We start from the raw sequence: 13,525 nt of genomic DNA, 5'->3' as shown, positions 1-13,525 counted from the left end.
AAATCCCGTGTTACTATGCCCTCTTTCATCCAGATTCAGTTTCACGGGATCCAAATTCTCTTCAGAGAGTTTAGATCAGATGTAGAAACAATCGTAGAAATCACATATCGAAACTTGCTGTCAAACTACCAGGAACCAAAATTCCTAGAAGTGTACATTAAGATAAGTCGCAGACGACCTTTCACAGAACATTCTACTAAATGGCAACACGAGGTTTAATTTCGTGTCTCCACCTACCAGTCTCTTAAAAGACAGGTCCCAAAATTATTCGGGTGATACATAGGTATAAATACAGGGCTGGGATCCTGATGGAATCAAAACTCTAAAAGCATATTATTCAAAACACTGCCCTGATGGTACCATCTGGACCCTCGATATGTGCCAAGTTGCACTTTCCCATTGCCTCCATTGCCATTCGATCTGTGCGTTTTCATTCCAAATTCCACTTGCCCATCATCGCCTCCATTGCCATTGCCACTACTGTCGCCACTGCCACTACCATTGCCATTGCCAATGATCATGGGCTCGCGAAGGCCTCAAACTGATGGCTCAGCTGCCCATTGCATCCGGCCTCCGGTTCCGGAGCACTCTCCATGACAAAGAGGCTGCCACCACCATCATTATGGTCGCCAGCATCAGTGCTGGGGGCGAAGAGGGAGAGCGGCAATGGCTTGAGCTTGTGGAGATGTGGCATCATCACCACGCGGCGCATCTCTGCATCAACGAGAAAGCAGTTCCCCGAATGGTCCGCACAGACCACCCTGCGATCCCCAACCGGGAAGCAATGCATCTGTTTCTCCTTGAGACTTGAAGTTGTGGCTCGGAAGTTGAAGCTTGGGCTGGGAAGCCAAATCCTCTCCATCTTTAGGGCTGCGGCTTGTGTAGTCCTGGTGTTGAAGAAATGCTGGCGCGTCATGTCGATGCAGCGCAGCGATTTGGCTCCAGGGATGCGTTTCTCAACGATCAGGTTCAGAAACCGCCGCGACAGGCCCATCCTCGATTCGATCGTCAACTTCAAATCAGAGACAAAACAAACAAGAAAAAATCTTAAGGACGGCTTCGCCGAGGTCGTCTGGTCTGGAAGTCTTGGGCAGAATTCTTTACCCCTCTCAAGCAGTCCGTGGGCCTTTTCTTTCACACTTGTATTTCTCTTTGCGGATGATCCTTCTAACTATGATGGGATCGTAGAATTCTACATTCCAATCATAGTTTTTTTTGAAAGACACGTTCCTATCATAATTATTGTCGACCAGTTTGCAAACTACAAAAACAAGTTACAGATTAGACAATTATGTTGCTCGAAGCTGCTTGCTGGCTGTCTGCTTCTTGTTTGCTTTGCTGCTTGCTTGCCAGCGTGCTGCTCCCTTCTCCAGTGCGCCGGGGCGCCCGTCGCTGGTCGAGGGTGTCGCCACGCGCCACACTGGCCGCTAGCTCTGGTCGAATTAGCTAGCTAGGCCAGGACTCGAGTCAGGGAAAAAAAGGCAACGAGCGCCGAGCGCGTCACGTGTGGCCCGATCGCGGTCCGCGCGAGTCATCGAGTCAGCAGGTATGGAGGCAGAGCTCGTCGAGTTACTTGGGCTACATCTTAGTAGGTACCTGATCCGTCCACGCCAAGAAACCATGCTGTAATGTCGACACGTCGTGATACTGCAAGCAAACAAAATAGAACCCAACAAACTGAAAGTGCTAAAGGCCCAAATGAAACTGAAACTAATACCAGAACATTGTCATTTGCCTCTTTATGTACCGCTGAACAATGAATCCCTCCCGGAACCACTTATGGGGTGCTTGGATCCGGAGCTAATTTGAAGTCTGATGTTACATTAGGTGTTTGGATACCAAATAGAACTATAAAACTAATTGCATAAGCAGATGCTATATCACGAGATGAATCTATTAAGACTAATTAATCTATCATTAGCATATGTTTACGGTATCACAACATAGTCAAATCATGGACTAATTAGGCTTAATGGATTCATCTCGCGAATTAGCCTCTATTTATATAATTATTTTTATAATTAGACTATATTTAATACTTCTAATTGATATCCAAACATCCGATGTGACGTGCTAAAATTTAGTCCTAAAGAACAAACAGGCCTCACGGACTTACTCCTTCCCTTCTCTACACATTGTTCTTTGCCTCGGCTACCGAAGAAATACCCATGGCCAATATTTCATAAAAATCAACAAGCATTGTTAATCTCATATGAAATCAAATCGATGGCCAATATTATCCTCGCTGTTCCAGCTCCGTCTCATAACAAGAAATGCTGCTCGATCTGGCTGAACCTCACATCTGGCCGCACTGGATGATTGTGCTCTCTGAGAAGCAGATTTTTTTTTCCTTTATAAACCTCGGATCAAAAGTCTGGCCAGCATGTGATATACTACCTTCATCCTGGAATACTACAAGTCATGTAACGATTCAAAATTTTTTGTCAAATACAAGAGATTCTATGCATATTTGGTCAATTGAATATTTAATCCATCTTAGAGTTGGCAATATTCGTTTGTCTGATTGATGGATTAAGTTAAAATGAGGTCCCTATTATCTGTAATCTATATTTCTATACTATAAAGAATGAGTAAAATTGAAATTTTCTCTCATTTAGATTGGATACACTGTACCTCTCATGTTGGATCCATTAGAGTTGGTGCAGACTCAAAGAAATCAGCGTTTCGAAAATGTTTCTGCCGAAAACGACTTAATTTTTTCACCGTGGCCTGTTCTACCCACGCGAGCTCCTCTGGCTCTGGCTTCCCGTCCCCGACCTTCCGCATTCGCGCTCCTGCTTCCGCTCCCCACTTGCCGGCGCTCGCGTTCATGGAAGTTAGGCTCCTCTGCGGGTCCTTGCCTCCTTGGCGCCTGCCCGGCCGAACCGCCGCCCGATCCCAACCACCTGCACCTGGCCCCTGCGCGCCAACCGGCTCCCTCACCAGGCCACCCTGCGGTCATGGACGAGCGCCGCGCGTTGCGCCTCCTCCCCGTGCAGGACGAGCACTGCCGGCCGCCGTCCTCGAGACCCCAACCCGCCGCACGCGCCCACAGCCCCGTCCGGCAGGGCGGCAGGCAACAACGGCCTCCACTATGGCCCGGCGATCTCCGTGCAAATTCCAGCAGATGTGGCAGATCTCCACCACGCCCTCCCGTCCCTCCTCGCCTTCAAGGTCTTTTTCTTAACGAACTGCACAAGATAGTCGCACAAGATAGTGTGAGTTTTATCTATATAGCAGAAAAGGTACAAGATTCATGGATATAGCAGAAAAGATAAAAGACTGTAGCGCTGGATGGCCGTAGCCCGTAGGCACGAGAAGGAAAAAAATAAAGAAAACAGGATTTATCGGTTGGATCAGGACATCAACATGGTAACTTCTCAACTCAAATCGTTAGTTGGATGTCAACACGGGTAAGCACTCAAAACACTCGAAAGGTCCGACCGGTTGGATTAGGATATCAACACGATTGAAACCACCTCAATGGGCAACGTAGGCAGAACTAAGACTAGACGCCGCAGCAAACAACACTCCGTATCATGAAGTCGCTGTCAAGGCACGGCCCCGCGCCGATAGGAAACAAGAGAAACAGACTGCACTGCACCGACAAGGCCACCGCCATGAGGGACCCGCCGCCATAGTGCCGCTGCAACATCACCCACCATCCGACGGGGTGAAAGCACCGAATCTGGACCTCTCGCAGGATGCCTCGCAGTCGGCACCGCGATAACACAACACGCGGGGGTCTCGCTACATCCGCCGTTGGACTCCACCTCGCTCTCGTCGCCTTACAGAAGACACCGCACGCGAGGGTCTTGCCACATCCACCACAGTACTCGGTGTCGCGGAACCGTTTATTATGTCGCCATCAGGATGATGAAAAGTGTTGCCCCGTTTCCAAGGTCCCCATCAAACAGCCGAACCGCGCCCGCCGAACGGTAGCATCTCGTTGCACCACCCGTGTACACAGTCTTCGCCGTCAAGCCAGCAAGGCAAGTTGTCACTTGCACCGTCTTTCGACTATGTACCTCACCGGAGTCACCGACCAAGACTGAGCAACCCGCCGCAGTCCGCTGCAGGCCAAGTCGTCCCACAATATCGTTGCTGCAAGCGCCGTCCTCCGACGCAGTCCTACGCCGCACTGGCAACGCCAGCCGCCGCGGTCCGCTGCAAGCGGCCAAAGCCGACACCCATGCCACAATCCCTGGCCGCCAGCATAACTTTGGTCGCCACCACGTGGGTTCGACAACCCCCTTCGAGCCTACCCCCTGTACCAGCCGCCTTACCACGCCACCGGCAAAAGCCATCCATGACCGACGGCAACACCAGCAATACCACAATAGAGAACAACTACCTTAATTTAATTTAGAAGAAAGAGTGTTGCCCATGACTTCCGGCAAGACATAGATTAAGCAATTAGGACTATCATATTACCCCTTAACAGAAGGTCGATTGAGCAAAAAAGCTTTGAATATTGCAAATTTACATAGAAGGAGATGTGCTTTCGCACTTACCAGGCATGTTGTGGCAATCAATGCATTTGTATATCATTTTGTACACAAATGCATACTCATTACTGCTCTCCTCCGCCTAACTCTATGTATACATTTGTATATTATTGGAAGCCAACCTCATATATATACATACCCTCTGCTATCTACCTAGCTATTCAGTTCGGAAAATTTGAAAATTTTGGATCGGGATTGGGTTGTTTGACTGGTTAAAGAATTTATTTTTAAATGTAATTTGGATAGAACTTGATGGAAATTTGGGCATTGATCACTCATGAAGTAGATGGTGAGGAGATACGGTGAAAAACTAAGGAGAAAGATAGTGAAATTATACTGTTTTAGCATTTGATAATTAACATAAGGTGAGAGAGGCACAAAAGAGATCTAGGGTTTATTCACGTTTTTATACCTAGAAGAGTATGTAAAAAGTCAACTTCGATCAAATTTTTGGAACAATTCGGTTTCGTTTCAATCCTCACCGAAATAGGCGAATTTCGGAAAATTCGGTCGTTTCGGACCGAATCCCAGAACCCTGGGTAGGGTTCGGGGTGTCCTGGCCATGGCTTGGCGGCTTGGAGGCGTGGCTGGTGGCTTGGTTGGTGTTTGGGGGCGGGGGTGTAAGGGTTTGGGATGGAGGATTTTGTGGCGGCGGTGGGAGCAATTGGCCTCAACGAGAGGGGATTTGGAGCCGCCGCCGGCAGGAAGGTTTGAGCGACAGCGGGAGGATTACACGTCTTTTTTGGCCATCTGATTTACACGTGCTTACCGCATCGGTCTCTGGTCCTTGACGATTGACTCGGCCTAAAACACACGTGCCAATGTACAAACTTCTCATTTACCCAGTCAAATTGTATAGATCTATGTGTAGGCTAAAAAAAGGTTGACAAACTTTTGCATTGCTTGTAGAAATGAAACCAAGAAGGGAACAGGGCCCACAATGTTTGTTGTTCATCAAATAATGCTGCTCATTATAACCTTAAGATGAGGCATTTATAGTCAAGAAATACACCAAGAATACATCAGCATTCAGCACTAGACCAGAGTATCGCTCCCCATCTCTACAACGATAGCAGCAGGAAAGCTGGTATCCTCGCTCATCCGTGATCCTTCCTCGTTTTTTGGCTTCGTACCAATAGTATCTCTATCTCTATATGTACACCCCTTTTTCTCAAAACGTTGATTTCGCTGCGCTTGACATCGCCATCCACAGCCAGTCTTCGTACACTCAGCTAGTGTGTGGCTTGATCAACTGAAATTCAGTCGCAGCCGCCGCCTACCGCATATGTTCAGCTTGCTCTCCTGACATGCTATCTACCACCCTCGCTCACAGCTCCGTCTTCAGCTTGCTCGCCGGGGGTTGCTGTGCTCCTGCAAAAAACCCATGAAAATGGAGATCAAACTCAGTGTGAGGACTGAGGATTTGAAAACTTTCAACCTCTAGACAGCAGGTCATAAGTTCAAACTGGTCCAAAACATCAGAGCGAAATTTCAGAGAACAGTTGGAAAAAAAAACTAAGGCCATTCAATGTGAGCCCATGAAGAAAGAGATCTGCGTGTCCAGACTCCAGAGCTGCGCAGGGGGCCGCGAGATAAAGATGCCGGCCGGAGCACCGGACAGTGCTTGCTGTATGCCACTCAGCGCTGAGCAGGCACTGGTACACAAGAAGCTGTCAATAATTTCTGGGCAAAGACAGATTCTGCCAGCCGTAATGCAGTACAGATATATCATCTACTAGTCAGAAGGGGTCCCCAAGGGGTTTAATGATTCCGGAACGCTTTGCATGATTAGGCCTGTACCTCCAATAGACCCTGTCTCTCCTCAAAGCGCTCTGCTTGGATCCAGGGCCGCAGATCAGTTGCCCAGATCCGAAACGCAGTTCGCTGGGGCTGGTACGCCTTCTCTTTGATTTCTTTCATTTGCTCAACGAAAGCTGTAGCAGCGTTCTAATTAAGCCAGATCATCGCTGCTGGTTTAGCTTGCACTGCATGATCTAGTATCTATGATTCTAGATAGCACACATGTTTGCTAAGCTATAGAAATGACCACTTAGGCCGCCCGGACTCAACACTCCAGCAAACAATATATTCCTCTACAATACCTATCTATTTATCCCAGCCCCTACATCTCAATAGCTATACGGGCAGTAGAATACCACACTCATCCAGCTACCTAAGAAATTTATAATACAAAAGTAGCTTTAGACTTTTAAAAAAATGTAAGAGTTGGCAGATCTTGTCGTGGTGCATCATCTGGTCGATGCCTGGATGAAACGAATACCCCAGTGCATGCATTTGCTTGTTAAATTCAATGTTTATAATAGCAGAAGAAAAAACACAGCCCCATGCTGCAGATAGTGGCATTCAGGCTGAAGTAGTTTCCAGCTGGCTAGCTCCAACATATCAAATTGGACGCCAGAGACCCAGACAAGTAGTGGACAACTTACAGAAACAGTGGGCCCGTTCACAGTTGTACGAGTGGTCAGAAGGGCCCAAGGGACCAGATCTGCATCTACAGGCCTTATGCAGCCAAGCCCAAGCAGAACGATCGGGGGCGATATGGTTTCTGGTTCTGGACATGCATTTATTGATTCGGGCCATCCACACCAACCGGTTGGGCCCGCCAGTGCCAGAGAGAACAGATCCACCAGACCAACACACCCATGGCCCCCTTAGCTTTACCACCCGAAATAGTGGCGATGATGGCTATAATGATTGAACAAACAAAATAAAAGGGGCCAATATCAAGATTCACAATCTAATCTGATCTTTCTAGCAAAGTTATGGGCTCATATGCTTTCTTCTAATATCAAAAATAGCTAATGCCAAATAGCTCAAGCTACAGAGAAAATTTGCTCACCCAAAAGGGGCGCAACAATTCAAATTAGACGCCTCTGTTACATTCAAATCCAGAAGCAAACAGAGGAGTTTCTATGTGGCATCTATGGTTAGCTATTGTGTTTATTGGCTCGTGCAAAATAGGTGGTCACTTGGAAACTGTAGCAACACATGCTTTTGCATGTCTTTTGCTTCACATGTGTTTCTTCAATAATACTAATACTATTTGCAAACTGGGGCAATGCAACAGCAATGCTAGCGTATTCAAGTTTGATCATGACTGTAAGATGGCTTGGTACTTCAGTAATTTTCCCTGGTAGAAACTATTCATCGCAAACTTTGAGCTATAACACACATTTTATATATTTACCTATCTGTACGTTTACTAAACATTATCGACAAAGAGACAAAAGTTGTGGTCCAAGCAATGCTGAGATACTTGAAGTAGATGACAAACAACTAAATTCATTCAGAAAGGGGTTATAGGATCGCATGCAATTTTACCAGAGCTTGTTAGATCGTAGCCAAAGAGAGAGGGGCTGGAGCTGCTAAAGACGGGAGGATTTCCATCCCCTCGCTTTTCCCACTGCGACACCGCTTGGTGTTGATGCGCTAAATCACCATGCCAGAACTGCTGCTGAAGTTGCATCAGATGCCTTGCTCCATGAACGCCCATTTCTGGCCAGGTGACCTGCTCCAAGTCGATTCCGTTCTTGCAGTTCAGGCCTGCTATTCTTCCACACTGTAAATGTAGCAGTAAGAATACAATTAACGGATCGAAAAATTCAAGTGGAACAAGTACTATGTTTTCCATCAGGAAAATAATGAACTTTGAAACATATAAGGGATTGAGCTATGTTTTCCAGCAGGAAAATAGCGAACTTCGAAACATACAAGGTATCGATTTAGTTAGGTGGGTATATGATTGCTTCTGTAGAATTTGCTATATCAGAAATGCTTAAAATTCAGAGAGCGTGCATATACGAACCTTTTCAAGGCTTTTCTGAATATGTAACATTCCTAAAAGTAGCATGCGAGTCAGCCAAGATACTCTAAGCATGCATTTATCGAGCAAGCCTTAGATCATTATTAATAGGATTTGTTCAAAATGATACATTGATGTGAATGTGTTAAGTTCAGGGCATCCGCAATCGACCTAGGTTCAGCCGTCCAGTTACAAGAAGACAAGATTTTCTCTCTAAAGGCAAACCTAAAGTTTGGAACCCCAGGAATAAGGTAAACCAACAGGCTGTGGCAAGGTAGACACAAGCGTGACAACAATATTCCTACACACTTCCCATTGGCAGTACTCAGAGAAGCACTGAGAAATGGCAACATCATGAATCGAAAAATGAAGTTTTGCCAGTTCTTGCATGTATAACTAACTGACTACATGGCACCTATCGATGTTACAGTAGTTTGGTTGCTTACAACAACTAGGCTTGTTGTAAAAATAGTCCTTCCCCATTAGGCTAGAACTAGAAAGAACAGCAATGTTTTAAGAGTATCATAGTATGCATGAGGTATCCTAGTATTGATTGTGACAGTATGAAATAGGGAAAAATAAGCAGCTAAATGCAAGAAAGCAATTCCGCATAAGCCAAACATCCAGATAGGAAAATTTTCAAAAGCGAGCTAATATAGTTTTTCACTAGTCAGGTCCGCCCATCCAGTACTCCAGGAAAAAACCTTTGCTTGCAAAAGAAATGTTTCTGTAAATCTATGCAGGCCCAACTTGTGGAAAGCTGATAAAAAAGGGATGGCGGCATAAGTACCTCTGTGGTCAGAAAGCTGTCTAGCCCACCAAAGTCGACCCTTGGGTTTACAGCTGCGAGCCTCATTGACAAGTACTGGACCAACCACAATCACCAAACAGTAATGAGATTAGGAGAAAGAAACTGCCTGTTATGTTGGCTAAAACAGAATTGGGTGTTTCAGATTTACAGGTTATACAAGGATATCAACAGTTACCTCAACTTGCCTTTGGAGAGACTGAACATGATTAATGATCTCATCCAGCACCAGTGCTGTTCCTGATACCTGACAGGGCCCAAAAAACAAACAACAATGTTAATCAAGGTATCCCTTTCCCCAGTTCTTCCAATGAATATTATGTGATTAAAAAGAAAGCAAAACCAAATGGCAAACCGCCGAAAGTTTGCTTTAACTTTTGGAAAATTGAAACACTTTCAAATGACATTTGAGTAATAAGGTAGTATGGCTAATAGCTTCATTGAGAAGACCACTTCATGCATGAATAAGCAGTGACAAGCTTGCCTCTAGAATTATTGTTCATGAGTTCATAACAATGGTTACTATTGGATCTTGCGTTCTCCGTTCCGGTCCAGCTAAATGAGGCGTTTTTTCCGCGTTTAGAGAGCAAACAGTAGTTGGAAGAAGTTTGGGGCCTACACTATGTTGTACCCCCAAAGCTACCAGTCCACATTGGCCAGCCATGCACGTTTGTTGAAGGCAACACGAAACTTCACAGGGAATTGGCCACCAATCTCCCATATTGATGGCATCTCCAGAGTGCTGGCAAAAGCTGCTGTCCTGGGGATGAAACTAATGGTCAAACCACCCCAGAAGCAATTGCAAACACCAACCACTCACCATAAACTGCACACACCAACGAAAACCATCCAAGCATCCCTCCCCCATCCCTCCCCAATGGCAGCCTATCCATCCAGGCACCTCCTCACTCAGTCACACGCAGCCTTGCCTCCAGATCCCCACAACCAAAGATGCCGACCTGTAATCAATCACATTACTGCCAGCGCGAAAAGGATAGCAACATTCCATAAGGATTGGAGGATGGAGGGCCTCATGGTGTTGTCACGGCGACCTCCCCTCAATTAAGCTAGCCGCCCCCGGCGCCTTTTTAAAGCGGCTGCCACATTCTGCCCAGACAACCAGTGCCAAGGCCCGGTTAGGTACGCCAGATCAAGGTGCCTCTCCCCTTTATCATCCACACGGAAGCCGAGCCATTCCCTCCCACGTCCCACCCCCAACCCCGGCGTGCAACACACCCATATGGACGTGTCGCCCGCACGGTGCCAGAATAATCCGGCACCGCCACGTTTTGGAACTCATCGCATTGAAGCTACCCCCGCAAGGCTTTTGCACGGACTGAGGCAAGAAGACGGACCGCGCCGACGAGGGGTCTAGCGTTTTGGATCGCAGTGCCCTTGCACAGGTAGTGCAGACGCAGGGCGCCGAGCGAAATGGGGGGAGGACCATTTGGAGGTGGCCTCTCAAAAGCAGTAAAAAGACCACCGAAAGCAGGAGAACGAGTGTACTTGGCGCGTAGGAGAACCGAAATTTACACGACACTATGCGACACGGTTTAGGCTTCCATCTCTGTGCTGAAATTGGGGGTGCGAAATGGAAAGGTAAAGAAATAAATAAATAAATAAATAAAAATGAACGGGAAGGGAGTAAATGGGGAGAAAATGCAGGGAGGGCACGGACCTTGCTGCAGCCGGGGACCAGCTCCTTGAGCAGCTCCATCCTCGCATTGATCTTCTCGCGTCTCGCCTGGATGAGATTTTTATTTGATTTAAAAAGGAGAAAAGGTGATTAACTTTTCGATGAAACTGGAGAAGAACGGGGGTGGGCGAATAATCAAGTGATTAGCGGCGAAAGCGACCCCCTGGAAAGGGGCGAGCGGCGACGTCAACCCGTCCTAATCACCCAATCATTGGCATAAACCTCCACGAATCTAATCCCTCGAGGCTGGCTTAGGCCAGACGCGGCGAGGGGGCACGCGATTAGCGGCGGCGACGAGCCGGCGGCGCCGCGGCGGCGAAGGGGAGTACTCACCCGCTCGGCGAGGCTGTGGCTATCCGTGGCCTGGCCCCGCCTGGCCCGCACGTGCACGTACGCCGGCTTCTCGTCCTCGCCGTCGCCGCCCGCGGGCTTCTCCTCCGCTGTCTTCCCCTTCTTCGCCGCCTTCCCCTGCGGCAGCAGCCACCAGAGCAATCGAAAGTAAGCTCCGGCGAGGGCTAGTAAGAGGTCCGGAGAGGAGCACGCGTGGTGTACTAGTATCCTACCTTGGAGGCGCGGTCGGCGGGGTCGGCCTTGCGCTTGCCGGCGTTAGCGGCGGCGGCTGCGGGAGGGGCCGGGGGCGGGGTCGGGCCCGGGGAGGACGGGGACGCGAACGCTGAGAGGCGCGCGGCGCGGTCCACGAGGTGCGGGTCGGATGGGAAGGTGGGCGCGGGAGCGGGAGCGGGCGCTGGGGCGGGCGGCGTCGCCGCTGCGGAGCGGGGGAGGAGCAGCTCCATGGCCTGGGAGGTGGGGAGCCCCAGCAGCGCCGTGAAGGAGCCCCCGCCCCCGCCCCCGCCTCCTCCTCCTCTACCGGCGGCGGACGGGGTGGAGGCGGCGGGGATCAGCGCCGCCTGGATCTCGGCCCCGGCGGCGGGGAGCTCCGGCGGCGGCGGCGAGGCGTGGCGCATTGGCGCGGCGGAGGCGTTCGGGACGAGGGAAGCGGGGCGGGATCGGAGGCGGAGGCGGAGACGGGGGAGGGGGGACGCGGTGGCGGTGTGTGTGTATATATAGGGGGCCGGCGGTGAGGCGAGAGGTGGCGTGCCGCGCGTGAGCTGCTGCTGCCCCGTCCGCGTTCGCTCGAGCCCGCGGCTTCCCTCTCGGCTCGGGTCAAGAAGGCAGGCGGAGGGCAGAACCGCAGAGGGGTGGGGGAGAGGAGGACGGAGGGGGTGGTTGGTTTTTGTTACCGCGGCCTCCTTTTTACCGCGTGGGCCCCGCCCCGGCCTGGCTGGGGTGGGAGGAGTCGTCGCGTGGGGACTGCGGGGAGGACACTGACGGTGAAACTTTGCTGGTGTTGACTTTTACCATTTTCGGCAGTGGGCGTGGTGGTGGACCCAGACGAGAGGGCGCGGACACAGGCCGGTGAAAAGGTCTCGGTCCAGCAACGCTGCTCGTGAAGCGGGCCGGGCCGGGCCGGTTTCTGAGCTCGTGCGGCGGACGACGGGGTCGGCGGCGGGTTGGTAGGATAGACAGGATCTCACGGCCCCGAGTTGTCCGCTGGGCCGAATCCGCAGATGCTGTACGGGCTGCCGCAGCCTGCCGCTTGAACAGCCCAGCTCCGTCCTGGGCTACGACGAGGTTGCATCCGCCGAGTTCAGCTGGGCCCAATTACCGCCCAAACGCTTCGTGCGCTTGCCCGGTGTCCGGCCTGTCAGGCAAACCGTCGTCACCTCCACGGACCATGGGAGCAGTGCCTCACCTGGCCGCAGACAAGCAGGTGACGCTTGAGATTGCAGTTTAAACTCACACGTGCCAAACTTCGGCTGCATACTATTTTTCAGGTGACGCCCCGAGTTTTGGATATTTCAAAAATGACACAGCTGCTTTTTACCTCGAAATGTATTCTCATAAAAGTACAATTCTGCTAGGTTTTACAGCGTGCTCCGGGGACTGCGTTGATGCCAGAGCCACGGCCGCTCTACCTTCAAGGGGGCTTCTCCATTCCCCAGCGGTCATCCATGACGCCTTCTTCCAGCACACAAGAGGTTTAATTCCCCATGGAAGGACGGTTGTTACGTTGATGCAAACAAGCATGTACTCCAGCGAAGTACCTTTCGGATGATGCATGTTATTTTACACCTCCCGCGCCTGCACGCCGTCGCCGTGCCGGCCGGCCGGCTGGCCTCTCTACTCGGCGAGAAACAAGGTAGATCACGACGAGATAATGACGGCTGCTAGTACCCGGTCAAGATATTACGAGCTACACGAGACCGAGTCATAGTGATACTAAATATATATCGAGTGGTCACCCTCCCTAAATATTCCACTAGAGATAGAGATACCCTTCAGGAACTGCAAAGTTATGTACCATGATGCAGGATGATAAGTTGGAACTTGGGACAGAATGCAGCATACTTCCATTGTCCTCATTAAGAGTGCAATTCTATATGTGAAAGAAAATATCACAAAGAGTGCAATTTTAGAGATTGGTTCTCACCTACCTGCCTAATTAAGCGGTCAGATTTAATTTGCATTCCAAAACTAACCGCACATGGTAAATAAATGAGGGTATGAAAATCTTTTCACGCCACCACTAATCTGTTTTAAAAAAATTAGAATGGCACTCTTCATAGGCGGAGGGAGTAGATTACAATTACCATAGAAACAGATTTTTTTTTCTACAGGATTTTTTAAAA

The 13,525-nt window shown here is 49.5% G+C and overlaps 1 protein-coding gene across 1 annotated transcript; it reads right to left on the bottom strand.

The window, feature by feature from the left end:
* Positions 1-5,376: 5,376 nt before the first annotated feature.
* On the bottom strand, positions 5,377-12,572 carry LOC112889169 (transcription factor bHLH60-like). The gene is made up of 8 exons (XM_025955656.1): positions 12,502-12,572; positions 11,399-12,146; positions 11,169-11,303; positions 10,818-10,883; positions 9,318-9,386; positions 9,122-9,196; positions 7,851-8,088; positions 5,377-5,879 (listed from the first exon to the last, which is right to left on the bottom strand). The coding sequence occupies exons 1-8, from the start codon at positions 12,570-12,572 to the stop codon at positions 5,836-5,838; spliced, it is 1,446 nt and encodes a 481-aa protein (XP_025811441.1). The 3' UTR covers positions 5,377-5,835.
* Between the last annotated feature and the right edge of the window lie 953 nt (positions 12,573-13,525).

Source organism: Panicum hallii, chromosome 4 (assembly GCF_002211085.1).
Source record: "Panicum hallii strain FIL2 chromosome 4, PHallii_v3.1, whole genome shotgun sequence".
In the NCBI taxonomy this organism is placed as follows: domain Eukaryota; kingdom Viridiplantae; phylum Streptophyta; class Magnoliopsida; order Poales; family Poaceae; genus Panicum; species Panicum hallii.
Note: the sequence above shows the minus strand (reverse complement) of the source record. Positions and strands in the feature narration are given on the sequence as shown.